A 27,749-nucleotide genomic window follows, 5' to 3' on the forward strand; every position below is an offset into this window, starting at 1 on the left:
TGCTGTTTAGGAAAGTTCTTTATTTCACAGAATTTCATCAGCATCGTTTGTTCAGAAAGGCAAAATCTATCCTACTAGTGTCAGAAGCTATCTTGCCAACATCAGCAGGCCACTTTTCAGACTCAGTCTTGTTAGCTCTGCCTTCTAATAACTTAATAGCAGGATTTGCTGTGAGTAAATAGAGATTAAACTAGGCTTCTGTTATAAAATAAGATGGTAAATTGCAAGTGTCAGTGCTACGTGATGGGAGGCAAACAGAACAGAACAAGAAATCTACAGAAGAAGCAAGAGGAAATAAAAATAGAGTCAAAGTACATCCCAGAGAAATATCCAGAGCCATCCATTACACAATAGTGTATTTGCAGAGGTAAGCCTGAAACCAGGCCTGCATTCTGCAAGCAGTCCAGCATACTTCACCGCATACACATATTTAAAGATTCAAAGAAACAGGACAACAATAGATAACAGAACAGCTTTACACACTCAGACCTCACTTGCGTAGACTAGGAAGAGTAAAAATGGATACAATTACCTAAGCAACTGAGCAAACTGCAGTCTACAAAGGGAGAGGTGTAGTTTAGAATCATCTGAAGGAAGAGAATCAGTACCCACAAAAACCAAACAAAAAAACCACACACAAATCACAAAGGCTAAGGGGAAAAAGCCACAGACTCTAGAATAAGCCTCCAAAATAAAATCGACTTTAAATGGTTAAAGCATTTTTGGTCCTGTTGCTTGAAAGACTAGGTTCTGAAATAGAAGGAACAACGGCATTTATACAGATCATACTGTAAACAAAGAAAACTGCAAGATGTTCAAAAATACTTTAAAATGAGCACACTGTTTAATTAACAGTAAGTACAAACAGTTGTTTTGGCACTGTACTTGAAGGAAAGCTAGAGATACACATTTTGTTACCATGCTGATGCCCATACATCCTAGCTGAACTATTAAAATACAAAGTCTGCAGTCTTAAATGTAAGTGCAACAGGAAAGAGACTCAAGTTAGAAGTCCCCACTAGCCTTCCACCATTCTTTTAAGTATGGCTCCCAGACCACCTTTTGCTACTTTCAGTGGGGTCAGTTCTTCTTTATTCTCAATGTGAATACTCGCACCATGAGACACCAGCAGCTTTGCCTCCTCCACTCTCTCTTCATCGCAGGCTAAATGACTGTAATAAGAACAAGAAATCCACAGCCACTATTGAACAGTCCAAGCTTATAAAGAGCAGTAATTATGCCTTGTCAAAATGACAGCGTGAATATTGGGGGGGAGATACACCCTAGAACAACAAAAGCACGCGCAACCAACTACCTACACAGATTCCAAAGCTTGCTGTCCAGTCACTCTGTTGTCATTAAGCAACTCAAGAACGTTCCTCCTGCTATTGTCCTCGCAACATTAAGGCACTTCTTTAGAGTAGGATTTGGCTCTGCAGTCAGCAAAGCTAAGGAGCACATAATCCACAGTGAGATTGGAAAATGGTAATCTCTATTTGAATTGAAAGCGATAAACTAAATTGAACGATGCTTAAAAATAATCTGAAGTAAAGAGTTACTGCAAATGCAGCAAAAATGTTTTTTTCCCCTTTAGCATAGTGTCCTGAGAATAAATGTGTGTATTCCAGGACAATACTGGGTTTTATGTATAGCTAAAACATACTCCTTGATCTTATTCATGGCAAAATCTTGATTGCAGTGTAGGCAAGGCAGAGTTTTGCCACCAACTGCAAAGCAGCTAAAGTTTTACCCTTGGAGATTCAAACTGATCTTCAAGGTAATACCAAACACTGGCCTGATTGTACTTAAATTGCAACCTCTTTTCCTCAGAGAGGTGAGGAAAAACTTCCAAAATTAGTTCTTACTTGGCAGGCCAGAGCAGGCCAGCCTGCAAGACCAGTTTCCTCCAACTTTGATGTCATTAGCTCGCTTTCTACCCTCTAGTGGCAACCAAACATATTCCAAATTATTACAAAAGGTGTTCTACACTTTCTAAGTAGATGTAGTAACACAAATTAAAGTACATATTTACAGACACGCTTCAGCAAAATACTAAGTATGGTTTTCTCAAATCCTTTTTAATTACATAGAGGTGTGAAGCAAGGGAGTATTTTGAGGCAAGAAGAAATTAAATAAAGAAACTGAAGTAATGGAGCTTCATTTCATAGGCATTATGCTATATTCAGCAAAATAAAAATAAAAAATTACTTACAGAGGAGTATTCCCTTCAGAGTCCCGTATATCAACGGATGCATTGTGCTGCAGAAGGATCTGTACCATTTTTAGGTTTCCTTTGGCTGCTGCTCTGTGTAATGGGGTGGATTCAAAATGATCTGTTGCATCCGGATCAGCTCCATTCTTTAAGAGCATGACCGCAATCTGAATATGTAGAAAGAGAAAGGAGGTGGGGAGGAAGAGGAACAGTTACTATAACTAAACACTTCTTCCAAGAGCAACACCACCTCCAGCAGCATAGGCAAACATACCTCCTGCTTATTTTTGGAGGCTGCATAATGCAGGGGCGTACAGCCGTTCTGATTGACAGCATTTACATGAGCACCCTTGGCAATGAGGGCTTTCACAATTTCATCACGGCCGGCCGAAGCAGCAATATGTAAGGGAGTCCAACCAGCCTACAGAGGCAAGAAAAACACACACATTCAAACCAGGAGTTTCAGGCCAAAGACACCCCAGTACTGACTTGACTACTCATTAGTCATACTGCACATATTCTTGTACCTGTAGAGCTAAACATTACTGATTATCACCAGAGAGACAAGTCTCACGTCCCCTCACACACCTGTATTCAGCATCTGACAACAGGTGCCAGTTAAGCGAGAGAAATCACATCTGCTACGGAGTTATGCAAGGTATGTTGCAGGGCACTTCGTCCCTGCAGAATTACCGGTAGTGCTTTTTTAGGAACAAATACGAGTGGCAGAAAAGGGTGTCCAAAAGTTTCTGCAATCTTTTCTATATCCTACTGATATAGAAAAGATACTGATGAACTAATGGGACATTTCCTTCTTTAAGGATGACCTTCAGGATGCTTCATAATGGATGTAATTGTTTCAACCCTTCCTCTAGAATAGTCACAGATCATCTCCTTTGCAACTGTGAAACCATGGAACGTGCCACCTACTCTATAATGACTTCCTCAATAATGAGGAATCTTCAGGGTACCTGAAACACAACATGTTTAGGAGGATGACACTGAGATAAAGATAATATGAAAACCCCCAAGAACCACCTAATCCCCAGTTTTTGTAACATGAGAAGAGTTCTCCTACATTTTTTGACAACAAGCAAGACTCAAAGTCTCATTACCCCCTCCTCCATGTAAGCCCTGAAACACTTCAAACAGCCTTCCCAGCGCACACACAGCAGTATGTGCTTTTTAAAACCTCCCAGAAACGTCACTGGAGACACCGGGTGAGGGGAGGAGGGAGAAAAGGGAGGAAGAAGCGACCGGCGCCAGCCGCCACCCTCCGCAGCGCCACCGCAGCTGCTCGGGGCACTTCTGCGTGGTGGAACCGTGACGGCAAAGGCTCCGGATGGAAACTGCGCCACCGAGTTCCCCAGGCAGAGCCCACAGCACCCCCCCAGCCCCTCGGCAGCAGCCCCGCGCCCCCGGGCGGCCCCTCACAGCGGCGGGGGAGAGCGGGGTCCCGGGAGCGCTGCGACACTCACGTCGTCCTTGTCGTTCACAGGCACGCCGAGGCCAAGGAGGAGGTCGGCGACGTCCGTGTGTCCCGCCGAGCAGGCCCAGTGCAGCGCGGTCCGGTTGTCCTGAGGGAAGGAGGGAGGGAACGGTGAGCGGGCGGCGGGAACGGCGGGAGCGGGGCCGTGACAGGAGCCGCCCCACGGGGACGCACGCCCCGGTGGGCCGGAGCCGGCTGACCTGGTCGGCCCTGGTGGCCAGGGCCCTGTCGCGCAGCAGCTGGGCCCGCAGCTCCTCCAGGCGCCCGGCGTAGGCCAGGTTGCAGATCCCCACGTCAGACACGGCGCCCTCCATGCTGCCCGCCACCGACTCCTGCCGACAAGGGCGGTGCTTCGGCCCGCCGCCGGCCAATCAGAGTGCCGCTGGGGGCGAGACCACCCAATCGCACTCACCGGCCTGCTCCTCTCGCCCCTCGGTGCCGCGGGGGTCGCTGGGATTTGTAGTCCACCGGGCGGGAGGCAGCGCGCTGCTGCCGGCCGCGGCACTACACTTCCCAGGGCGCCCCGCGCCGCGTCCGTGTTGTGCCTCCGTGTCGGGGCGAGGAGGAGGAGGATGGTGACAGCGGGAGGATGGAGTCGGGTGAGGGGCGCCGGTGCGGGGCCGCGGAGGGGGAGCGGGGCCGGCCGCTGGGGCGGCGGGGCGGGGGCGGTGGCGAGGGGCCAGGCGCCCACCCAGGGGTTGAGGGGCGCGGCGGGAGGCGGCGGCGGGCTGAGGGGCGCGGCGGGCTGAGGGGGCTTGCCTGGCCGGGGCGGGGGGGCACAGGGGGACACACGGGGCCCCGCGGCCTCTCCCGGGGCGGGAGAGGGGCTGAGCGGGGCTGGGGCGGGGCGGAGGGGCTCGGCCGGGGCCCGAGGGGGGGGTGTCGGCGGTGCCGGCGGCGGGAGGGGGGGGGGGGGGGCTGCCGCCGGCCCCTGAGGGGAGCGCCCCGCCGCGCTTCGGCCCTGGAGAGAGGTCGGGGTCCGCGGGGGGACCCCGGCGGTTCTTTCCCGTGGTCTGGGACGTGCGGGTGCGGGAGGGAGACATGGCCGCGGAGGGGGGACGCCGTTCCCTCCTGCGGGGCTTCTCCCGAGGGGTGAGGGGCTGTGAAGGCTTTGGGCTCGCAGAGCCTGCGTCCCGTGTAAGCGCAGCGGGCGGTGGGCGTCCTGAGGGCGAGCAGAGCGCGGTGCCGGAGGCTCCCCTCACCCTGCATAGACTCTGCGTGCAGCCTTCGGAAAAAAGTTTATCGTGCCTTTTAACAACCGCCTGCGCTAACGCGCAGGGAAGGTGTATCTTCAGCGCTTGGTAGCGCTGGCCCTGGGTGCTCGAATCAGAGGGCGGTGGAGCTCAGTGTCACCTCTGGTTGATGTAACGTATATTTTTATGTGATTTTAAAAAAATATTTACCTCATGATTATTCATTCTGTATACTGTATGTATATGCACTTACTTGAAGTGTAAAATATAATTGTGTTTGCTTTCACTTTCAACTTGAAGGCCTTTTCTCCTCTTCCAACAAACCCTGCTTTAATTAATTATCAAAAAAATTGGTTGAATGGTCTTCTTTAAGTAGTATTAATTATCATTTATTATTTCACAGTAAATCGGTCTAGCGTTGGATAATAACATTAATCCATCTTTTATTTTGAAGTGTTTCAAATCTCCAGTTGGGAAAGTAAAATGCAGTCTTGCTAACGCTTTTCACATGCTTCCCATTAAGCACAAGGACATAATCACTCTGAGCGGGAGTATTTGTACATTTAAGATTGAGCACAGGCACATATGCCGCGATCCCTAAATTGTTTCTCCCTTTCCTCATTTCCGTGAATCAAATCTTCCTCTCATTGCGATCATCCTGAACTTCTGCTACTGGCTTCAGTCAGACTGCTTATAATCAAGGTGTCGGCCGTGTTATTCTCTCAGCGCTCGCTGAGGATCAAAATAAAAAACAGCCAAGACATTGGATATTCCAGTGTCAGGACAGCTTGTTAAAGGAAAAGAGCAAACGCAGCTGGCAGCACTGTGCAGAAGACCCAAAGATTGCAAAGACTAGCTACAACTAATTCAGAGCTCAGAGCTGTGCATTACAGAGCAAAGGGACAAAGCGGAGTTTGAATGTTGTGTATTCCTCTTCAGTTTTATCTAGGTATGAAAACCAGATCACTATTCTGTCAGACTACTTAGAAGAATTCCCAGAAACTGATGAGCCAGTGTGGATTCTGGGAAGGCAACACCACCTAAACACAGGTATCTTTAGCATGAAAAGTCATCTGTAAAGTCTGTAGAGCTTTCTTAGATTCACATTCAGTACCAGCTCCTGATTTCCTTACGTTGTCTATCAAGACAGAGAAGTTTCTTTTTCTCCATCAACAAGAAGCCAATAAGCAGCGATGTTCATCCTAAAATTAAACCAGAAGTTTACCAATGTACTTCTACTGTAATTAATGCAAAGAGATCGTGCTTGCAGCAAAGGTGTGTCAGGTGTGAGGCTGGTCACTTCTCAACATCAGATGCCTCAGAAATAGATAAATAACTGTTGGGGAACGTTCATTATTACTAATGTTATTTTCCCTTGAGGGATGCTGTCCGCAGCCTGTTGTTTGCAACTAAAATGATATTTCATAATAATAATAATAAAATTAATCTAGGGCATGTACTGTATTTTGGTGAAAATAAATATATGACCTAAAAGTCCCAGCAGAGTGATGTATTTATATACCATGTAAAAATAAGAATTCAGAAATGAGTTTTGCTCCTTGGGGAGAAGGCAGAGGCATCCTTCTGTGTTACATGTCAAAGGTGGTGGCCACCAATGCAGGCATGGTGTCCAGGGCAGCTGCGGGTACCACATACAGCCTTGATCAGCTGAGTGATCCCTTGAAAAGGCCAGTCCGTCTGAGCCACGGCTCCAAGAAAGATTCTTAAGAATTCTTCAGAGCCCTTGGGGGAACTCTGTAAGCACATCTATTTAAAAGAAAAAAAAAAAAAAGGAGAGATTTAATTAAATTTGATATTATTGACCTTTTCTTAAAATGACTTTATGTTGGGTTTGGAGGTAATGCGTAATTCCATGTTGGTTTGAATGTTGAAATTCTTCACCTTTCTGAACTTGCTTTACCACTTCTTTCCTGAGGACGTAGTTCTCCATAGTTGTTTCATTCAAGCTGGGCATAATCATTCCTGTAAAACTTCACTGTCTAATAATTATTTCATCCTTAATAAGTTAACTTTAATTAGCAGTCTACAAACGCTCTCTGTATTTAAACAGCTAAAAATGCTTTAAGTATGAAAGTTTTAAGTATTTTACTCCTGTAAAAGCTAAAAGGAGTTTTCCATGCACTCTATATATTGACTGTCCAGGGAAAGTTAGAATTTTTCAGTTTTAGAAGTTCATTTTAATAATTTCTTTCCTCTTAAACATATTCCAGACAAATCTAAGTTATTGTTGGATGTAAGTGCTCGTCTCTGGTTTACGTATAGAAGGAAGTTTTCGCCTATTGGTGAGTATGCAGCAGACCAGCTGCCTTGTTATAAATTAGATAGCAGGATTAGTGATGTTATCATGCACTGAAGAATGATTTTTATAGTATTAGAACATTATAAGCATCGTTTTAACTGTTTATGCAAACAAAATATTAAAGCTATAAAAAACTGTGTTTACTCATACCTGCATATGATCAGGTCTTCCTGTTTGTAGAGCAAACAGTAAAGTTAGACCAGCAATATGGAAAGAAAAGGTCTTGCTCAGGGCCTTTTATCCATAGGACAGTTGTTAGAGATTTTAACTCTGAAATTTTCTCTCTGGCTCTGCACTCAATTTAAAGCTCATATTGATTGCCAGGCACTTTTTTAATAGGAGGCACCGGTCCTTCGTCTGATGCTGGCTGGGGGTGCATGCTGCGGTGTGGGCAGATGATGCTGGCACAAGCACTGATCTGCAGACACTTAGGAAGAGGTGAGTACTGTTGCTGAGTGAACTTTTGTGTTGATTAGAGGCAGTTTAATTTTTGTTGTAGTTTTCCATAAAAGCACAAACCCTAAATTTATTAATGAAACTTTATTTCATGCCCTGATAGAAGTTACTGGTGAATTATTCTTGTCTGACAGGGTGAAATCATGCCAGCCTTAAGCAGAGAAATAGAAACAGAGGGAGGACGAATAGGGAATCCCCTTGTCATTGTTTTATAAAACTTTTTGAGGAATACCCAAGTTGAGGCCAAGGGAAAACCTATCGCCGTGGGTCTGAGTTCTTACCCTTCTCTTCATTGCTTATGGAGCCACCAAATGTTCGCACACAGTGAGTGTGTGAATAGTGACACAGTGATAGACGCCGTACAGAGTACTCACCCGCCACCAGCCTCAGGGCCAGACCCCACAGCAGAACCCGTTAGTGCAAGCTCTTAAGCCAGCATCAACGCCTCAGATCGCGGGATCACAGGGAAGTATCATAGGTCTGGTCTGTGTGTAGCTGCTGTATCTATCAAATCATTACGGTTAGGTCCGTATTCCTCATACTGTTGTGCTGTAGTTTCTATGGCAGCGTGCTTTGTGGATTTACCTGTTTTAATAACTGAATCCGTGGGATTTATCCACTTGAAGAACTGAGTCCACAGAACGGCAGCGCAAAGATGTAACTGGAGGAGTAGGCAAACAAACAAATTAACTGAGAAAAACTAGAATACGAACTCTAGCTCCTTCATGGTATCAGCCCTGTGTATGCACTTCTCTGTCAGTAAATGGGAGGTAATGGCCTTATGTAAGAAGCAAGAGCATACATGGCAACGCTACGCTTTGGGTTTTGCTGTGGGAGAGGGCCAGTGCTGTGTTTGGACTTTGCTTTATGGATCTTATATCATTATGTGATGTATGCTTAAGGATCTAACAAAACCTAAATAAAGTTCTAAACAATCTTGGAAGCTCACACACAGCAGTAGCTATCAGTTCCCAGCGGTGATCGCTCCAGATATCTTTGCATTTGACATTTTTATTTTATTTTCCCCGTTTTCACAACCTAGCCTGTAATGATAAAGGACAGCTTGGTAATTAATGACAAGCTGTGACTTCTAGGAAGTCTAAACAAAACTTAAATGTTGATCAGGACGATGGAAACATGATCTTTTTTAATCAGTATAACTTTTTTCTTGTAAGATTGGCAATGGGAAAAACACAAAAAACAACCAGAAGAATATCACAGAATCTTACGGTGCTTTCTAGATAGAAAAGATTGCTGTTATTCCATCCACCAAATGGGTAAGAGCACACACCAACTTTTTATTTTTCTCTGTTGAAATTCCTACTGTGTTGAAACTTTCTAATTTGAAATATGGTGATTCAAAACTTTAAAAAGGCAATTATGAAGACAATGAGTATGGCATGCAAATGGGTAAAAAATATAATAATTCAGAAATGTTATTCACCGAGACCTAAATAAATCTGTGTGCTAGAACCTAGCTCTTGGTAAAGTATGTGAGCCTTGGGTACCAGAGTTGATAGTATTAAACATCAGTCACGAAGCTTCTTGCTGTGATTAGTAATAAAGGACACTAATATTTGTAATTCTCATTACAGTTTAGAAACTTTTTGTAAAGACACTCACTGGCAGTCATTAAGATCTGGAAAGAGCATAGATTGAGAAAATAATTGTTGTTGCTAAATACAGTTTACAGTTGCTCTACAATGTGTGTCAAAATATTAGTAGGTCATGCTGTTCAACATATATTGTAACCAGACTCTCTGTGGTCTTTTTTCCCCTCTGCGTGTGTGTGTGTTTTCCCTCATAAAAACAGCACAGATGGGTGTTGGAGAAGGGAAATCAATTGGAGAATGGTTTGGACCAAATACAGTTGCTCAAGTACTGAAGTAAGTCAAATTGCAGTAGCTCATTCAGAACGTGCTCCCCCGGGGCAGCTAAGCGACGAGACTGAGATAAGGCCCAAGACACAGTTTTAGAGGCTGATCTCCCTCTCTCGGAATCAGGAATGTATATGCTGTGTGTTTGCAAGGACCATGGTGCTGTAGCCTGGTGGGCAGGTACTGAGCTGGGATTGGGCGAGCTCTAAACTTTAATGTACCGAGAGCCTGGGGAAGATCTGCAAAAGATCCTCTCCTGCTATGCTGTCTACATGCCCTAACCAGTAAGCACCAGGGCTGCGTATTCCTTCCCACAAAGCGGCACGGCTTTGACAGGTCAGGAGTGCCAGCAGGCAGATTAGAGTGGTGGTATGAAACAGCAGAGCGAAGCCGTCCAGCCCAGGGAGGGAGCTGAGCTGCAGTTCTGCCTGAAGGCTGCCGTGTAAACCTTGGGCAGCTCCTCCTAGTCTAGAAGCCACACTTGAAAGAGTTGACTTTGCTCTGTTTCTGAGGGATCGATGTAGGTGCCAGATCTCAAGTGGAGGTTAGACTGCAGGTCCCGAGTGCTCAGCAGCAATTCTTTGCGGCCCTGGACTGACATTCTGGAGAGACAGAGGAGCTGAAGCATGCCCTGGCCTCCAGCTCTTTTCACTCACAAATTCTTCATGGCTTAGTACTCACATACAGGTTTTCCTGGCTTATTTTAGACAGATGACTCTGCCTGTGCAGCTTAAGAGTGTAGCTCCCTTCCCCAGAGTTTTGGATTTGACACAAGTGGACAGAAAGCTGCGTGCAATAATGCCTTCCTCCTAACTGCTGGGTACCAAAAAACTTTAGCTGATACAGCTTTTAACGCCCTGAGTCTGCTGTTCTCATGTGCACAGAAGTGGTTCCACTGGACTTAGTGGCACTTCTTAAGACAAAAAGTAATGTGCAAACTGGCACAGGAATGTTTTCCTTCTCTAGACAGGCACAATGGGCAGGGTCCCACTGCGAACGCTGTTACGTGCAAGAGAAAGTAATAAACCTAATTATGTGGTTGAGCTGTTGCTATCACTGCATTTGGCAAAAGGACAAAACAGTTTTCATGCGGTACAGTGTGTGCGCTTTTCCTGGTACCACTCAGTATTTATTTTTCTAAAAATACTAAACCTTAAATATTAAAAGTTATCTTTTTATTACATGGTATCTTAAAAAAAAACACCCAATGAATATGCTTTTTCAAACAACTGATTTAATTTTTTTACTCAAAACCATCTAATTGTCCTGAATGAAAAGCTACCCTCATGGTCCTAATTAGCTTATATTAATTATTACCTTAATGTTTTCTAGGAAGCTTGCTTTGTTTGATGAATGGAATTCACTAGCAGTTTATGTATCTATGGACAATACAGTGGTCATTGAAGACATCAGTAAGTGAAATATTAGTTCTCTGGTTGTGGTTTTTGATCCGACTCCACTTCCCTGAAGGTATCTAAATATGAACAAAATACTTTTTCCAAACAAAACGACAACAAAATAATACCCCCTTACTTGTTCCCAGGGTAAGAAAAGGAATAAAGGAAATGGAGACTCGGGTTTTCCATGTCAAAACTAAAGCTAGGGCAGAACGGTGTAGGCCTTTTTGGTGGGCAACGTACATACCATGCAGTCTGTGCTTCCTGAACTCCTGCTACAGAAATGGAATGAAGTTGCAGTATGTAGAAATACAGAGAGGTGTTTTTAATACAGAGTTTGCCAGAGAGATGTGCTTTTGTCAGCCAAAAGAGAAACCAGGGGCAGATCTTAGAGAAACTCGTGGCCGGGCTTAATTTTCAGTTGTAAGAAAGGTGGGTTTACAAGGGGTATTTAGCCACAGCCTATTTCTACTTTAGTCCCTACTTCAGCATATTTTATGTTCACGTCACTGGAAGCAGAGAGTTCCCTGAAGAGTTTCTAATGCTATAATCTCTGCTGTTCCTGGCATTTGATGGGCAAAGCTTGACAGTATTAATACTGCTAGCAGTAAGCGTGACTTCCATCTTAAATTTTCATCCTCCAGTCATTTATCTCATGTCTCACTAATGTGCCAGCACACGCTCCGTCTGCTAGAAGTACTTCTTCTAAATAGTTACGATTTCCATGCCTCACTCCTTTTGTCTTAACACAGGAGCTCTAGAAAAATGTCTGGCAAAGCAGCTTAGTTCACGGCTGAGAGGAAGAGCTGCTCTGTGTTCCTTCGCGCATCCTTGATGTCTGTTTTTATTCCCACAGAGAAAATGTGCTGGTCCCCTCCGCAGAGCAGCAGCGCGGCCCACAGCAGCGCACACTTGCACAGAAGTGCTCTTGGCCGAAATAAGAACGCGGCAGGATTCTGCACAGGCTGGAAGCCCCTCTTGCTTATTATACCTCTACGGCTAGGGATAAATCACATAAATCCAGTATATATTGATGCATTTAAAGTAAGGTTTTTTTCAGTGACTTGTTTGTGATTGTGAAATAAGTTCAGGTATCTGTTGCATCAATGAACAAATCAACTGCAATTGAATTTTTCTCCCTTTGAACTCCTAGGAATGCTTTAAGATGCCTCAGTCTTTGGGAGCATTAGGAGGGAAACCAAATAATGCCTATTATTTCATAGGATTTTTAGGTAAGGAAAAAAGAAACTTATTCCAAATTTGCGTATGATCTAAAGAGAAAGGGTTGGTCGTTTGTTTTGGGTTTTTTTTGGCAGGGGAAACAGTCAGCAGTTTAAGCATGAAATCAGAGTAGAAGAAATGAAGAAACCTCAAATGGTTCAGGAACAGTGTGATATCATTCTTACAGGAATGGAAAAGTAGCAGCAAAGCTTGATGTAAAAATAAATAATGATATAAGCAAGAACAACACACTAAAAATAGTCGATAACGCCTGACAAGTGGCCAGTGTCTGCTAAAATACTGTTTTTTTTCCTAATGAGTAGTACTCCCTAATGAAGGGTATCTTGTTTTATCCTTTTGCTTCGCAGTTTTCTAAATTATTTTCTCATATTTCAAACTTTTTCTGCCAGCAGTATCTTGTTCACCTTCTTCCATGCCTTCCTGTGTTAATGAAAGCAATGGTTAATACTTGATTTAGTCTTTCAGATTTCACCCCAGTTTGAGCCATGATTTTATGGATGTTTTGTTCTTCCTTTTGTAAAACCTGAACTGTTTTAGTCAGACTTCTTTGTTCCAATTTCTGAATGAATGCCTAATGGGATTCCGGACTGCGTTTGTGGTCATCCTGTACTTCTTGATCTGCGGAATGTTAAGGATTACAACAGTTGACATTTTTAAAAAATGTACTGGACCTCACATAGAAAAGGGAAGTATGTGACGAAGGTAGAACAAATCAACCAAAAAGATCTACAGTAATAGGTCACAATAGAAAATTACACTAAATACCCTGTGGGAAACTATTGTGTCTAACTTTGTGAATCTCTTCAAGACTCCCTAGCTAGAAAGTTTAGAAATTGATGACAACGATAATCTAGTTTCTGTTTTACAAGTCTGGATGGACTACATGCTTATTAAAGTCTCTCGCTCATTATCAGCATGTGGCTTTTACCCATACAGGCAATGAGCTGATCTACTTGGACCCTCACACCACTCAGAGTTTTGTAGATTGGGAAGAAAATGGCACGGTTGATGACCAGAGCTTCCACTGCCAGCAAGCCCCACACAGGATGAAGATCATGAATTTGGACCCTTCGGTAGCTTTAGTAGGTGTTGGGAGCCAATGGAAGAGTGTGCTCTATTTCAAAGTGATACTGCTCTGTGTTGGCACGGGCAGCAATGCATTTTCTTGAGCAGAATCAAGATCCCAGGGCCGTCTTCTATGATCTACAATTCAACACATGGTAGTTTATATATTAACTGCATAGGATACATTAATCTCAGGTCAGACAGGGACCTGGCTGTTGGTATGGCTGAGGTAATAGCGAGAGCTAATTCCTTTTCTTTACTGAGCAGCGTTCACCTTTGGCAAGAAGTATTTTGAAGGTCAAAGCAAGGATTCTTGTCAGGGTACCTTATTTTATTCCATTACTACCAGATATGCGTGGTTGCTCTGGACAAGTTACTTAAGCTTAACTTACTTTATATCATAATTTACAAATTTTTAAATGCATTTCGTTGTAGAAGTCATCCAGCATATGTCACAAGAATACTGTGGTAGTTGAAGAAATTAAATCTGACCCCAACCAGGATCTCCTGGTTGGGTTACGGGTGGTTGTCACTTGAGACATATGGTTCTAAAGTTTTAAACACTGCACACAGATACCACAGCATCCTTCACTCGTTGACATACTGTTGTTATTTAACACTAGTACTGTATGGTTTTTTCCCTTAGGGCTTCTTTTGCAAAGAAGAATGTGATTTTGATAACTGGTGTAGTCTTGTACAAAAGGTAATAATACTATCTTTATTTGCTCTGTATGAAATAATGTATATCTTTTTTTTTAATGGAAATTCCCATTACGTCTTTCTCTGCATGCAAATTAAATGAGCCATAGAGAAGAATGCATTAATGCATCAGAGTAAGCCAATACTCCTGAATTGCTAATCGGAGCTTGTTCAGCATTTTGACAGCCATGAACCCTGCTGCTTGGAAATGGGTGTAAATATATATACCCTTAGAAAGCTTTTCTTTCTTTAGCACTACTATGTCACTGGCTGAAACCTAGTCATTTACTGAGAAATTAATGTTAAAAGTAAGTTTTAAGTGCCATGTTGTAGCTATTTAGTTATTTATTTGCTTCCTGATCCTTTTTTCTTGTCGGACATAATACGTTATTACGTGTTCTAATTATGACTGTCAGTCCCTGCTACCACAAAAGATCTGATTCTGTGAGCACTGAACCCTTCCAGCTCCTGCTGAACTGTGGGATGCACAAAAGATCCCTGCTGCCACAGGAGGAGGACTTCAGGACATTTCTGTGTACTAAGCAGCAGAAGTATGAATGTGAAGTAATATCAGCCTCTAAAGGCATTTATTAAAAAAGAAAAAAAGCTAAGGAAAGCAGTTTGCAAATAACTGAAATACAGGATGTGATGTAGCTTACCTGATTGAAGGGGCGTGGAATTGGACTTCAGTAATAACTTGTTTCTCCTGATCAAAACCTGCCCTTCAAAATTTGTTGGTTTTGTGGAGCTGCTAAATCTCTTTTGTTCCCATTGATCAACAGAAAACTTGAACACAGAGAGGTCCGTGCAAGTCATTTTCTTATAAAAGGCAGAAATATTAATTTCTTAGTAAAACAGTAATTTCTTTAATAAGGCAGAAAATACTGTAGGTTCTGGTGTCTGTTTGCTACATGTAAACAAAACGATAGGTGTGTGCATATGAAAGCTAATTCGAACACACTGATAACTCGTAGGAAGGTTCAGGAGATCTGTCTTCCAGGTGTGTTTTCAACTAGGAAAATATTACAGAGATCTGTGAAGCAGTGGTCGGTAACGGCAGGTACTTGAAATAACAGGTTTCGCTCTATGTCTGCATAAAGCCCTTGTTTTTTGATAGACATACATAATTTAAAATGTTTTTAATTAAGCCGACATTTTTCATGTTTGAAGGTTCTCTCGAGGTATCTTTTCAAATGCAAGTATTCTGTCCTCAGGAGATTCTAAAGCAACAGAGTCTACGGATGTTTGAGCTGGTCCAGAAGCATCCACCACACTGGCCTCCTTTCATACCTCCAGCGAAGCCAGAGGTGACAACCACAGGAGCAGGTGCGGTGCTGACTGAAATCTTACAGAATACTTTGAAGGACACATTCCAGCAAAGTGTGGGGTTTTTTTATGTCTTTAAGTAAACAAAGCCAGGCATGTCTTTGGATTCTAAATGGTTTCAATTTTTTTCCTCCCAGAACTCATTGAATCTACTGACAAGCTATTTGAATTGGAAGAAGAATTTGAAATCCTGAGTGTATGAAGGAACCTGTGGTCGCCCTTCTGAGTATCGAACATATTGCTACTATTATTGCATTGACTTAAATCAAACAGCCATGTTAGCCCCAAAGTGCCTGAAATTACAGAAAACAGAGCACAAAAACCTAGTAGCATCCAGAACTCCAACAGTGACAGTTCCTGCTGTCAAAGAGCTTCCCCAGATGGAAAGGCAGGAAAAGACCTATAATAAGAGCCTTAAAGGGAACCTCTTTTTAGTGCGTGTCTTTCCTGAAGACAAATGGACCTTTGAGATTAAGGCAAAAATATGTGTGTCACCGGGCTGTGTTTGGAGAAAGGGACAACACCAAATGGGTATTTCTTGCTCTTGTATAATGCAATAGTTCAGTTCTTAAAGCAAAACAGTTTTGAGTTAAGGAGGATGTTTACTTCTGTTCCCGCCTGTGGGCTGCATCGTAGGGAAAAAAAAAAAAGCAACACATTGTCTCGTTTAAAAGATCGACTGGATCAGAAGAAAAGTGTTTCCTTGTTAAATATTTTAACATGTATTTGAGCAACCACACTTTATTACAAAAATGTTTCTGTAAAAGGAACTATGTCTAATGTATATGTTCTGCAATAGCCTTCCTGTTCCTGGGAAACCTCAAGGGGAGCAGGAGACTCAAATAGTTGCTATAGATCACAACCACTGTCACAGTTATGATGTATTTCACCTTGACCTTAAAATTCAAATCGTTAAAACTTAGGCTGACTTTTCTTTCGGAGCTAAAATGAGTCAAAGGTGGTTTAACTGTACCTTATTTATTTTAAGAAAGACTTACACAAGTTTCTCTGTTACAGCACTTTATCTGTGCATCTAATAAATTTCTTAAGCTTTTCATAGGTTGTATGCTGCTATATTTTGTTAATTTCTTTGTGTGAACTAAATATAAACCAGGTTATCTTAAACCTTAATATATAGGCATATGCAGATTACTTAATTGTGGGGTTTGACTTGTTGCCTTTTGAAATCTGTGTTGGTAAAAGTGCCTTAATTCTACAGGTTTGTCAGAACAGCCTGAGTGGTTGTGTTTCTAAGGCAGAGTATATCTCTAGCAGCCATAAGAAAAACAGCTCAGAATAATTAAAGGCACAGCTCTTTTAATCCATTATAAAGTTCCTTTTTACTGTCAGACAGTCCCCAGTATGGGTGTTTTGTCACAATAGTGTAACGGGCATGAATGGCACAGTTTTGTCATCACCAATAAATGACAACATAGAGAAATGCTGAACGCTGCCGCCTCTCGCTTGCACTTCTTGGTCAGGGCCAGTGTGATTTCCAAGGAAATAGTTAACCAGATCATATGTCATTTTGCTTGCCTTCAGCGTTCATTAACCACAGTTTGGGAACTACACTTCTTCCCCTCTCCATGGATTAGCTGCATGGTTGGTTTTTTTAAAAAACAAAGCATTACAACTTAAATTAATACATGAACTTACTGTTCATGTAACAGTGGTCGTAGTCCTCTCCTCCCCACAGACAAAATGAATGTGAAGCCCTGGCTCTGAAATGCTCAGTCTTGAGCAGTAACTGCTAAAAAGAGAGGAAAAAAAATGGAAGCACCTAAGTTAAAAAGTGAAAAAATCAGTGGAGTACAGTGTACATATTCCTCACGTAGCTGTTATGTAAACACTCTTCAGAGAGGAGGTCTTGGCCCTGCCGACCTCATGAAGAAGTGTTCTCGGGCGGGAGGAGAGAGAGCTACGAAAACGGGGCTGACTGGTGGAAGAATGGCTGGTGATTGCAATTCCCGCCCCGTGCACCTGATGGAGAGTGGCTGGTGTGTAAAAGGCTGGGCTTGTTGAACTTGCTGGGAGTCCGGGCATCGGTAGGAGTAGAGCCACGTTACCGCAGCAGCAGCACTTCCCCCAAGCTAGTAGTGCTTAAGATGCACAAGGCTCTGATTCTGGGAAAAAAAAAATCAAGTGTATTTGCATGTGTCCGTGTTCAAAACCAAAACCAAGTCCCTTTTAGACACAACAGCTGTTGACACCCCTTCTTACAGCACCGTGGGAGCCCGATGGCTGAAACATTCATTGTAGTTTGCCAGTTATTTGCACACATTTTCAGATGTAGTGAGCTTTACTCTGTGCACACAGAGTTTTAAAGTTGTGTTTGTATAACCCAAGATGTAAATACAATTCGATCTGCCTGGGCTGGGACAGCTAGGAAGTCGAGTGAATATTCTGTGGAAGAAGATTGCCGCTCAGGAGCGTTGAAATGCCTTAGAGACATTTGCAAACTACATCCAAAACAGCTGCGGGTCTTTCACAACTAGGAATAAGTTAAATGAAAGACTAAATTGTTCTTCACCAATTCCCCGCTCATCTCCAATGTGGTTCAGCTCCAGAATGTGCAGAGGTCTCTGACCCCGACCTAGGGAGGTAATATTATATTATGCATGTAAATAATCACTAAAGGTAAAAATATTATCTGCTGCAAAGTCAGCATGATCTTAAGTACTTTGCTGCATAGAGCTAGAGCCCCAGAACCCAGTAAAGAAATAATACTTTAACGTCTCGGTCTTGCATTAATATTTTTCTGAACAATTTTGTCTTAAAGAGTTTTAAGCCAAGGTGATAGTGAGTATATTTGCAAGGCACTTCTTTCAAATGTCCTGGAAAGCCAATATGTAAGGATTTCACACAAGTTTACTTGAGAGAAGTTGATAATAACAACAACTTTAGCCCAACTAAGTTAACTCATTATATATTAGCACACCCATTTCATGGCTTTCCCTCAAAATACACACAGATAATACAATTAGTGGCACTCCTCTTTAATTACACCCTGAAGGAAAGCGTGACTAGTTCACAGTGCATACACTAGAAATACAGTTTTTTAAACTAACAGAAATAAAGGCCAAAGGAAGTATACAACACATCATGACTAGAAGTAAAAAATGTACATCCCGTAACTGCTTACTTTGCGTTCGCATAAGCTTGCATGCTGTACCTAGTAAAGCTTCTGCTTTTCAAATGCGCCCAGCTCGAGTAACTACAAGTGTGCCAAGGCTACCTCAGAAAGGAAATTTCCGGTCATAGGAATGAAATGTTTCGGTGGCTGCCCATCATTTGGCTGCCAGAAGATAAGCACAGACCTTCAAGCAGACCTGGAATACATTTCAATAGAAAGCTGTGAAAAATGCTAGAGGTGTTTCAGATTCATCTTCACATCAAAAATTGCATTTTTCACTGGGGTAGCTCTTTAAAGTCAGCCGTGGATGAGAGTCCGGGTTAGAATTGACTACCTGTCACTGGAGGAAAGAACATCCCATCTGTTTAATAAGCAAAAGCGAACCAAATTAATCTTTGAGTCTTCCTAAGGAAGTCAGTAACAACCAGTAATGCTTCGTGCTTCTAAGTCACCTACAACACACTGATAAATTTTAGCTAGCTCTGTATTTTGTAGGAGAATGAGTCTTCCTTCCCTTACACTAGACCAAACCCCGTTCACAAAGACACTAATAAAGCGTAACTTTAAAAAAGTCTCTTGCCGATGACTGGCCTGTGCCTCGGACAGAGGAGTGGTGTAACGTGAGACATCGGTTACTCTTCGGTCTGAATAGGGAACTCACAGAGACTTTCTGAGGTAGCCATAAATGAGGGGAAAAAAACCCATCAAAGTAAAAGCATAGCACCATGTTCCATAAAAAAAAAGGTTTCAGAGCACCGCTGTTTTCCTCTGCATGCAAACTCCTGGACTTGACACTTGATTTTTGCAGAATTCTGGCTGTCTTGATTCACCCATCAGCCACACACAAAACAGGTTTATGAATTTGTCCTTCTCCACATCAGTGATGTCTAGTCTTAGGTAACAAGGACTGTTAATGTTACTGCATTTTTGTTACTACAAGTTCTTCATGCACACTTGGCAGCGGCTGACCCTTATTCGAAGCTGCCCGGCTTTCAGCGTTTCTGAGGGAGGAGCACTGACAAACTGCTGCGACTGCTCGATGGTCGTCAGCCAGAAGCTGTACTTGTTGGCAAAGTAATGGCACGTTCCCCTCGCACCGTTGCATTCAATAAAGGGAGTAGCACGGAAATCCTCCAGGCAAGAACCAGGTGAGACAAGGGACTGACCGCCACCTTCTGCACCAGCCGCAGTATGCTGAAATAAAGGTGTCGATTTAAATGAGTTTGAAGGAACAGAAGGGGAGGTAAACAGGGGAGTCCTGCAGTTCCATTGTTAAAAGGAGTAAAACAGACAACCAAAATTATACTGTGGCTATGGCTGTCTTTTGAGTCAGGGCTAGAGATGAAGCAGCAAAGGAAAGTACTTATGGGAAACATACAGGCCTGGTATAATGGAAAACCAGCTTTTCACTTGCAAGCTGGGAAAATTTGGAAACAATAATGCTGACTTCATCCTTTTCTAAGTCTTACAATGCTGAGCTTCTAGGAGAGTGCAATGGAAAATGTTCTCCTTCTATCGCTGAGAGAGGGGATTAAGACAATGCTGCAGGTTAATCAGCATTTCCACATTTACAGGTTTGAAGAACAAAGAATATCCATGGCAATATGGAACTACTGCATCAACATCACTACTGAGCTTGAGCAGCACAGGGGAGAAGGCCAGCTAAACAGGCGCAAATTTGGAAAGCCTATGGCAGGCCAGGTGATAAAGAATAAATGTGGTAGGGCAAGAAGCTACAGGGCTCTAGTTTCCTGTAAGCAACTCAGAGAATACAGTCTCAGTCACCTAATCAAAGAGGAGATCTAGAAACGTTTAAAGCTGCCTTTGCATTAGCAATAGTATCCATACCATAAGGAAGGAGTATCCTATCCACAGGCTGCGCCAGCCAAGGGGACACTGTGGGATGGTGATGTCCTGGCTGTGCACAGCCACCGCCTGGGAAGGGGCTTCACATACGGAGCAACGACTGATGTACTGTGAGATCTGAACACTGTCCACTGGCATCATGGGGATAGGAGCAGTGGTGGAGAGCCAGTAGGACTTGTCGTTTCGGCTGGCATAGTAGCACACTTCATTGATGTTGCAGTAAATAAAAGGCATGGTGCTGAAGCGAGGCAAACATGAGCCAGCAAAACCTGGAAAAGTTGGAGAAGTGGTCACACCAAGCATCTGCCAAATGCTCCAACTCCTCCACTCCGGGCATGAGTGGCGGAGAGTCGCACAAGTGACACTGCTCCCAATACAGACTCTGGCCAAGCAGACTTCCCCCACCTCCACTACAACCACCTGCGGTACCAGTGAAGGTTGCCATTGGTAACGGGGTTTTGGCCTACGCTGTTTGTGCCTGAGAGAATTCTGTCAACTCACCAAGATCCTGGTTGTGTGCCTTTTCCTGCCCCTCCACGTACAATAAGCTGTAGCCGTCCCAGAGCTTATTCATTCCTATGGGACAAGGTGGGATTTGGTCTGACTGACTGTGCTTCACTAAAGTGTATCCAACGCCCACGCTCCGACCAGGCATTCCCGGCAAACCAAGCGAGCCCGGTTTTCCAGCAACACCTAGAAGACAGAAAAGGAGTCACTATTACTAATACGCAGTGTAGATGTCAGCTGGCTCTATACCTGATTTTGGCATTGCTGCCATCGTGTTTATGTCAGTCTTGTATAATGAGAAGACTGAGTTTTGGCTCAGTTCCAAAGCAGTCGTTTCACAGTAGCACCCACCCATTTCCTACCTCATTTAATTTTTTTCTTTGCCCAACAAATCTGGTGCCAATATGCTAGCACATATCTCTCAGTACAATAATTCTGAGCATCTCAAAGAACCAACACCTAACAAATTCATTTTTGCTATAGTGCTCTTCACGATTGTATTCCTTTGACACAGAAAGGCTGACAGTTGTACGACAAATCTATGGCAGAATCAAAACCGTCTCTCTCTCACTGAGCCTCTGCTCTGCTATCCAACCCTCACTGCTGTGATTGCTGTGAACACCATTTCGCTCTTCTAGATCTTCAAGATGACTCCCACATCCACAAATCATTAAAACCAAAAGATGTTCAGAATTGTACCTAGGGAAACACCAGCTGTGACAGACAACAATGACATGTGACATAATCTTCCTCACCGAAGATTAAATTTACTTCATTGCAGATACAAGACACAAGACCGTGTACATCCCCTGGTCTTCCTAAGGGAGCTGGGTGTTGGACAGGGTCTCTGCAGAACCTGGAGGCAAATAGAATTCTACTGATTGCTTCTTTCTGATCTTTCTGATAAAATTACCTTCAAATCCTTGTGGCCCTGGGGGACCCGAAGGTCCTGGATCCCCAGCTGTGCCAGGTGGTCCAGGTAAACCATCACGTCCTTTCAAACCAGGTCTTCCTGGCAGACCTTTTGTACCTGAAATTAAATACAGTTATTACTGTCATTATTTCCTCATACTAATGCCTTCACTCCCACAATCATATTCCAGAAGAGAAATACGTTGCCAGCAGCCAGGCCAAGAGCTCACTCTTCAACAGCTGTGGTTACAAGCAACTAACTCCATACAGGGATTCCACACGATCTGACGGTCTGTTAAAGGATCAAGAGGTGCAGCTAAGCATTAGATAAGGCTAAAAATGAAGCACTGAGATCTGGGATAAGCTACTGATTTTAGTCTGAAGCTGCATCAGACCTAAGACTCAGGTTTCAGTCTGATGGCTGTGGAAGTCGGTGAGGTCTTCTCATCTCTGTCTTGCAAGACTCCTGCCACTGAAAACAAGAATCCTCTGGTATAATGGTCCAGCTGTTGTAGGCCGAAGAAAGTTGAGCTACCTTGCTGAAATTTTGCTTAGACTTGAAGTCACTTCTTCTGCTTGATTTCACCCTTTTTTCAAACCAGAAAAATATCCTTGATATTCAGCCTAAATATTATGTAAAATTAGAGCCATTGACTTGAACTAACTTCACTTTTCCCCTCCTCCCCCCCCAGTATTTGATGATGAGCATCTGACTGACAAATCTTTAAAAAGTCTCAGGGCAGTGAAGTGTGCTCAACATGTAAAGGCTTAGAATTCAGTGGGAGCTAAGGGGAGGTGCCTGCCTGTGGACATTCAGAATCCATTCAGGACTGTCCTGATCCCAAACCAGCAAGGTCTGGCACAGATTGGATAAACCAACAATAAAATAAGTGTTCAGGATGGTACAAGTTAAAATACAACAATATAAAGAGACAGAAGGCGTTATGCAATTGCACAGAGCTGGATACCTAGCATGTGATCAGTAATGTGGAAGGTTAATATTAGTATAAAGAAACATGTGACTGGGAAACAGATGGGTGTACATTTGCACATTTTTTGTAAAGGTTTAGCATTAAAACCAGTACAAAAAGGGGTAGAACTTCTCCCTTGCCACTGCTCCGCAGCATCTGTTACCCAATTGCCTGACCAGTATCAATAAAGGCTCTCTCAGCTTTTACTCCTGCACATTTATTCATTTTGGGAACTGACAACAGGAAGCCAGGAACTAACACAGCTCTCTTCACTGTGATGGGATCCAGGGGAACATCTAGGGGGAAGGACTGGTGCTAGTGTTAATCCTGCTCCAGGAGTTTTCATGAATAAAAGAGAATACTAACGTTTAAAGATCACCTAAGTGGCAGTGGTAAGAAAGGAATCATGGGGACTTGCTGGGCCTAGGAGAGCCAGCTGGTGCAGGACCCACCAAAGCTGCTGTGCCAAACAATATGAACCACAGTGGTGCAGGCTGAGGTTCCCAGCGCTTCTCCAGTTACAGCATTTCATTGACAATTCAAATAATTCTCGGCGGCAAATCATTTCCATGACCACTCCAAAGCTGGTATCATATCAGCTACACCACAGGTGGCTGCACCTAATTCTGGAAACCTAATTAAAAACACTATAAAAGTGCATGAACAGAATTTATCAAATACATTCTAATAATAATAAAACATGATACTTGTATGCATTTTGCTGGAATTATTTGCTTTATTAGAAAAACTTGTAAAACTTCCTAAAGCACTTAAGAAAGTAGTGTTGTTCTCCCAGAAGGCCACCATTTCAGTGCTCTGAGTGTACTTGTTACCTGTTTTTCCAGCTGGGCCCTGGAATCCAGGATCTCCATCAAAGCCAGGGACACCATCAATTCCTGGCAGACCAGGTAAGCCTGCAGGGGCTGTGATTTCATCGAGCTGTGGGGTTATACCTGGAGCCCCTTGTTGGCCAGGGAGACCTGCACACCGTGCAAACGACAGTGTAAGTACTCCACAAAAAATTCACAGTTTTGATGACAATACTGACACAAAGGAGAAGCATGCTAAATTAAGACTGCCTTAGTACCTCAGCACTAGGTATCTTTGTAAAAAGTGATATGTCAAGCTCTTTCTAATTTATTTCAGTCTCTAAGAAACTGAGAGTCACCCAGATAAGCCCATTATGGGAGCTATGAAATATCCCCCAGCCCAAACCATGCACAATGAAGTACAGCTTTTCAAATCCTCCAGCACTCACCTCGATGGCCCATTTCACCTTTCGGCCCAGGGTAACCAGCATCCCCCGGAGGCCCATCTTTACCTGGCATCCCCATAAGACCAGGCTCCCCTCTTATACCTGCAAAGATACAGAGCTGAAGACCCCAGGGGCTGAGCAAAAGGTCCTGATTCTGATCCTCAGCTGGGAAACACACTGATGGCAGCAATGGCAACAGCAGTTCAGCCCTGTCATGGAGGGGACCACAACCCCTAAGGAACATTTTGATGTCCAGAATGGCTGCAAAGCCTGAAGACAAGAATTTCCACTGCTAGATAATTACACTGTACTGAAAGTATTCTTCCCCTTCCTTGGGTAACCCAGGGAAAGTGTCTGGGGAGTACACATCTTTTCTATTTGGAATCCATCTCTATGCACAGCACGGAGTGATGGGGATCTGCCAGCCTACAAAGACAGCATACAGTTCTTCACCTGGCAATGGTTCTCTAACCTCTCCTGGCTTTTGAGCTCTGTGGTTTCTCTGGAACCTGGCTACTAGAATTCTTGTTTACAGCTGCCCTCTAGTCCCCTTGGCAGAAACCAAAGAGAGAGCAACCTGCTCCCTGCCTTAGCCCAGAACAAGATCTCTCAACTCCTACAATTCTCTTAGCCTCTTGTGGAGTCCTAAATCCACCACACTATCCCTCTGTGCATACATGATAGGTGGGATGAACCAGCATCTGCAGCCTTTGCCTAGGCAACATATGCAAGTGGGTAACTGTAGTGGACAAGCACGGCACCATTGCATGTGGACATTATCTACTCAGGAAAAAAAAAGAGAAAAGAAAAAAATCAGTAGGGACACACTGAAGAGCGCCTGGAGCTAGCCTGTGCTGCCTTTAGAGTCAGCAGGTAAAACCTGCATGGGCCAAAAGTGAAGACTTAGACAACAAACTCAGCTGTGCTTACACCTGAACGAGGATTCGTTTCAAAGCAGTCACACTAACCACATGATAGCCATTCATACTGGCAAGGTGACAGCTGCCAAACCACACCCAGACCCTTTCAAGGCAAGATTACCTTTGAATCCAGATGCTCCAGGGAGTCCAACTGAACCAGTGGGTCCCACGTCACCCTTAATACCTTGCAAGCCAAGAACACCATGGAAACCTGGATCGCCTGTGTCACCTTGGTCAAAAGCTGGGCCAGGGGGCCCTCGTGGTCCTGGAGAACCTGGAAGACCTAGAGACAACAGGAGTAATTAGCAGAATCTGCTCCTTGGGCAAAGTAAATGATTGGGCTATCTCCAGCACATCTTTCTAGAGAACAGTCATTGTTTGGGTGTCTGTATTTCTAGGGGTGTCCTCCTCCTGAAGGAAAAGAACCAGACCCCACCTGCTTATATCTACTTAGGTCTCATAAACTTTTAAATCCTTTTAACCACAGTAATTTAGCTTCGAACTCTAGGCCTGAGCATAGCCCTTGCCCCACCTGGTAGCTAGCCTGGTGACTCAGACATTCCCTAGGAGAACAAGAGCAGTGGCTTCAAATCCTCGGCCAGGGAAAGGCCTAGAGTCTCAGCCTCTCCATAAAGCTGTTGACCCTACGGCAAGTGCTTCTTATGTACCTCTAAGTAGCAATGAAACTTTGCTGCTCACGCAGGATACGTCTAAACTTCACACAGAGCCTATGATCACAGCTGTGGAAACTACAGTCCAAAATGGAGCTGGTGTCCAATGTTAGACACACTACACTGGACTTAGGTACCTATTTTAGTGCCTACCACAATAGGTGAAATGAATATGGACTAGAGAGCTTTCGTAACAGGCTAAACCAACAGGATTCAATAGCAGGAATTGAAAACAGATCTTCTCATTCTCGATCCCTGATCTAAACCCCAGGTTATTAAAGTGACGATACTCATCCAAGTCATTTCCCATCCGAGCTCTTCAAAGGAAGCACATAAATAAACAGAAAGCCCCTTAGCTAGCCCACTCTCCTTAGGAGGCCTCTCTTCATACCTGAACTCCCATCAGCTCCTGGATGGCCAGCATCCCCAGGTCTCCCAGGTATATCAGAAGGAATAGAAGGTCCAGGTATTCCTGGCAAGCCAGGCAGTCCCACAGGACCAGGGGGACCTAGGAGAAGAAATACAAAGTGAAAGAGTGTACACAAAGCACTTCAGTGATCTTCACAGACATGGACAGAAGTAGTGGCCGAGTAGCATTTCTGTTAAGGAGAAAAAAAGAGACATCTTACTACATGAGGGGAAAACCGACTACATTCTGCTGTTTAGGAGAGGTACCGACCCTGTGAAGAACTATATAGCCAACTGTTTCTCAAATGTACAGCCACATCACAGATTTAACTTTTACCTATCAAGCTACTAACAACCTCTGTGGCTTTAGGAGTCCTCTTTGGTAATTCTGCTGGCCATACAACCCATTAACCAGAGCTGCAACACATCTTCTTGGGCTTCCAGAACATCAGTATTTACCCACGTCTCCTGATGAGCCTTTTGGTCCAGGGAATCCTAGAGGTCCTCTGCCGAAGCCTGGAGAACCTTCTTCACCCTTCGGACCTGGCAGACCTGCAGGGCCTTTCAGTCCAGCTTCACTCAGACCTAAGTAAACACAGTTAATAAAGATAAGAGAGCCTATTCAAATTGCCTAATAGCAGTTAAATTATTACACAAACTGAGTTGTAATAAAAAATAGCCATTTACTACTCTCTCTGCTATTTTCAGTAGTGCAACAGGAAGAGATTTGGTGCCTCGTGCTACTCTGGTTGTGCACAGTGGCTTTGAGCAATCTGCAAGATGCTGAGTGAGAGGCATATGACTGTTCTGGTCTTCCCACAAGCTCTTGCGCAAGGATGTGAAGATAGCACTCCTATGACAGGATTTGCCTGCCAGCCTGTATGTTGTGTCTCTCAAGAGGCTGCAACATAGACTCAAGCTTCTGATCTTTAAATAATCCAGTGGGATTCATGCTCCAACAAGGAGCGGCAAGTTTCCACAGACTACTGCAAAAGACACACTGGGGCACAAGTGGCGCAGGGCAGAGGCTCCCAGGAAGAGCTGCAGGGAGGTGTTCAGCATGTCGCTCTGGTAAGCGTAAATACTAAGCAGCTCCCTCAGACAGGAAGATTGTGGTGGATCTATAGGCTGTAAATCATTACCTTCAAATAGAGAATATTTTAAACAAAGAAAACACAGGTATCGTTTGAGTTGTACACATCAAGACTGTTCATTTTCGTGTATAAAATGTCTGCAAAAAATTTTAAGTGCTGTTTTACAAGAATACTGTAACTAAACAAGTCTCTTTGGAAAGGTCTTTCTCCACCTCTTCACATTTAATAAAACACTTTTTGCAAAAGACAACCACATTCTATCTCATATGGTTAAAAATATTAAAAAATCCAGAAGAAGCTTCCCAAAAGCAGAATCCAGAATCCAATCAAAAAATCAGCTTCTGATTTCAGTGATGCTTTTCTTGAGCTCTATATAATGGAGAGCTATGGACAGCATTAAGGAAACATGCCATCACTAAGCCCAACTCAAAGCAAGCATTTGATGCTGCCCTGCTAAAATCAAACATCCGTTCGAAATGGAAGAGTTTTATGATTTCATTCCATTGACTTTCCAGCAGCGACATAATCCTTCAGGAATTCAAGGACAAGCATCCCCAGAAAAGCCTCTTTGCTCCACAGGCCGCGTCCTGTTCTTACTGGCACTAAGGAAGAATTTGTTCATGGACATCCAATAACCTGAGTTTTTTCTTCACATTGTAATTAAATCCAGAACTGGGTGAAATAGGGGAATTTTGTGGGGAACACTGCTCTAATGAGGGACCAGTGTATGCATTTC

General features: G+C 43.7%; 3 protein-coding genes across 6 annotated transcripts in view; 1 reads left to right on the forward strand and 2 right to left on the reverse strand.

The window, feature by feature from the left end:
- PSMD10 (proteasome 26S subunit, non-ATPase 10) lies at positions 1–4,059 on the reverse strand. Of its 2 annotated transcripts, XR_010374840.1 has the most exons (6): positions 3,902–4,059; positions 3,691–3,789; positions 2,487–2,633; positions 2,213–2,379; positions 1,320–1,448; positions 1,045–1,172 (listed from the first exon to the last, which is right to left on the reverse strand). XR_010374840.1 is itself a non-coding variant. In XM_064463347.1 (5 exons), the coding sequence occupies exons 1-5, from the start codon at positions 4,013–4,015 to the stop codon at positions 1,019–1,021; spliced, it is 681 nt and encodes a 226-aa protein (XP_064319417.1). In that variant the 5' UTR covers positions 4,016–4,058; the 3' UTR covers positions 1–1,018. The 2 variants fall into 2 exon arrangements, 1 of the variants encoding a protein (XP_064319417.1); XM_064463347.1 differs by lacking the exon at positions 1,320–1,448 and having other exon boundaries at positions 1–1,172; positions 3,902–4,058.
- Positions 4,060–4,141: 82 nt separating this feature from the next.
- ATG4A (autophagy related 4A cysteine peptidase) lies at positions 4,142–16,333 on the forward strand. The gene is made up of 13 exons (XM_064463343.1): positions 4,142–4,300; positions 5,834–5,944; positions 7,126–7,197; positions 7,554–7,652; positions 8,846–8,947; positions 9,484–9,556; positions 10,880–10,959; positions 11,801–11,988; positions 12,098–12,176; positions 13,123–13,268; positions 13,898–13,954; positions 15,165–15,276; positions 15,414–16,333. The coding sequence occupies exons 1-13, from the start codon at positions 4,291–4,293 to the stop codon at positions 15,476–15,478; spliced, it is 1,194 nt and encodes a 397-aa protein (XP_064319413.1). The 5' UTR covers positions 4,142–4,290; the 3' UTR covers positions 15,479–16,333.
- A 243-nt stretch (positions 16,334–16,576) lies between these two features.
- Positions 16,577–27,749, reverse strand: part of COL4A6 (collagen type IV alpha 6 chain) — a 141,969-nt gene continuing 130,796 nt past the window's right edge. For all 3 annotated transcript variants that reach the window (XM_064463339.1, XM_064463338.1, XM_064463340.1), the window contains exons 37-45: positions 26,379–26,504; positions 25,903–26,019; positions 24,962–25,123; positions 23,924–24,022; positions 23,499–23,645; positions 21,696–21,812; positions 20,777–20,968; positions 20,258–20,544; positions 16,577–19,603 (exon numbers count right to left, since the gene is read on the reverse strand). In XM_064463339.1, coding sequence (XP_064319409.1) covers positions 19,343–19,603; positions 20,258–20,544; positions 20,777–20,968; positions 21,696–21,812; positions 23,499–23,645; positions 23,924–24,022; positions 24,962–25,123; positions 25,903–26,019; positions 26,379–26,504 — 1,508 coding nt within the window. In that variant the 3' untranslated portion in view covers positions 16,577–19,342. The remainder of the gene's footprint in view (positions 19,604–20,257; positions 20,545–20,776; positions 20,969–21,695; positions 21,813–23,498; positions 23,646–23,923; positions 24,023–24,961; positions 25,124–25,902; positions 26,020–26,378; positions 26,505–27,749) is intronic.

Source organism: Phalacrocorax carbo, chromosome 11, assembly GCF_963921805.1.
Source record: "Phalacrocorax carbo chromosome 11, bPhaCar2.1, whole genome shotgun sequence".
In the NCBI taxonomy this organism is placed as follows: Eukaryota; Metazoa; Chordata; class Aves; order Suliformes; family Phalacrocoracidae; genus Phalacrocorax; species Phalacrocorax carbo.

What these genes read in the sequence shown, in the direction of transcription:
- PSMD10 (XM_064463347.1), bottom strand. Translation starts at nt 4,015, where the DNA reads ATGGAGGGCGCCGTGTCTGACGTGGGGATCTGCAACCTGGCCTACGCC. An exon ending in TGGCCACCAGGGCCGACCAG is followed by an intron (nt 3,790 to 3,901) that starts GTCAGCCGGCTC and finishes TCCTTCCCTCAG; the next exon opens with GACAACCGGACCGCGCTGCA. An exon ending in CTGTGAACGACAAGGACGAC is followed by an intron (nt 2,634 to 3,690) that starts GTGAGTGTCGCA and finishes TTGCCTCTGTAG; the next exon opens with GCTGGTTGGACTCCCTTACA.
- ATG4A (XM_064463343.1), top strand. An exon ending in GGTGTAGTCTTGTACAAAAG is followed by an intron (nt 13,955 to 15,164) that starts GTAATAATACTA and finishes TTCTGTCCTCAG; the next exon opens with GAGATTCTAAAGCAACAGAG. An exon ending in GGTGACAACCACAGGAGCAG is followed by an intron (nt 15,277 to 15,413) that starts GTGCGGTGCTGA and finishes TTTTCCTCCCAG; the next exon opens with AACTCATTGAATCTACTGAC.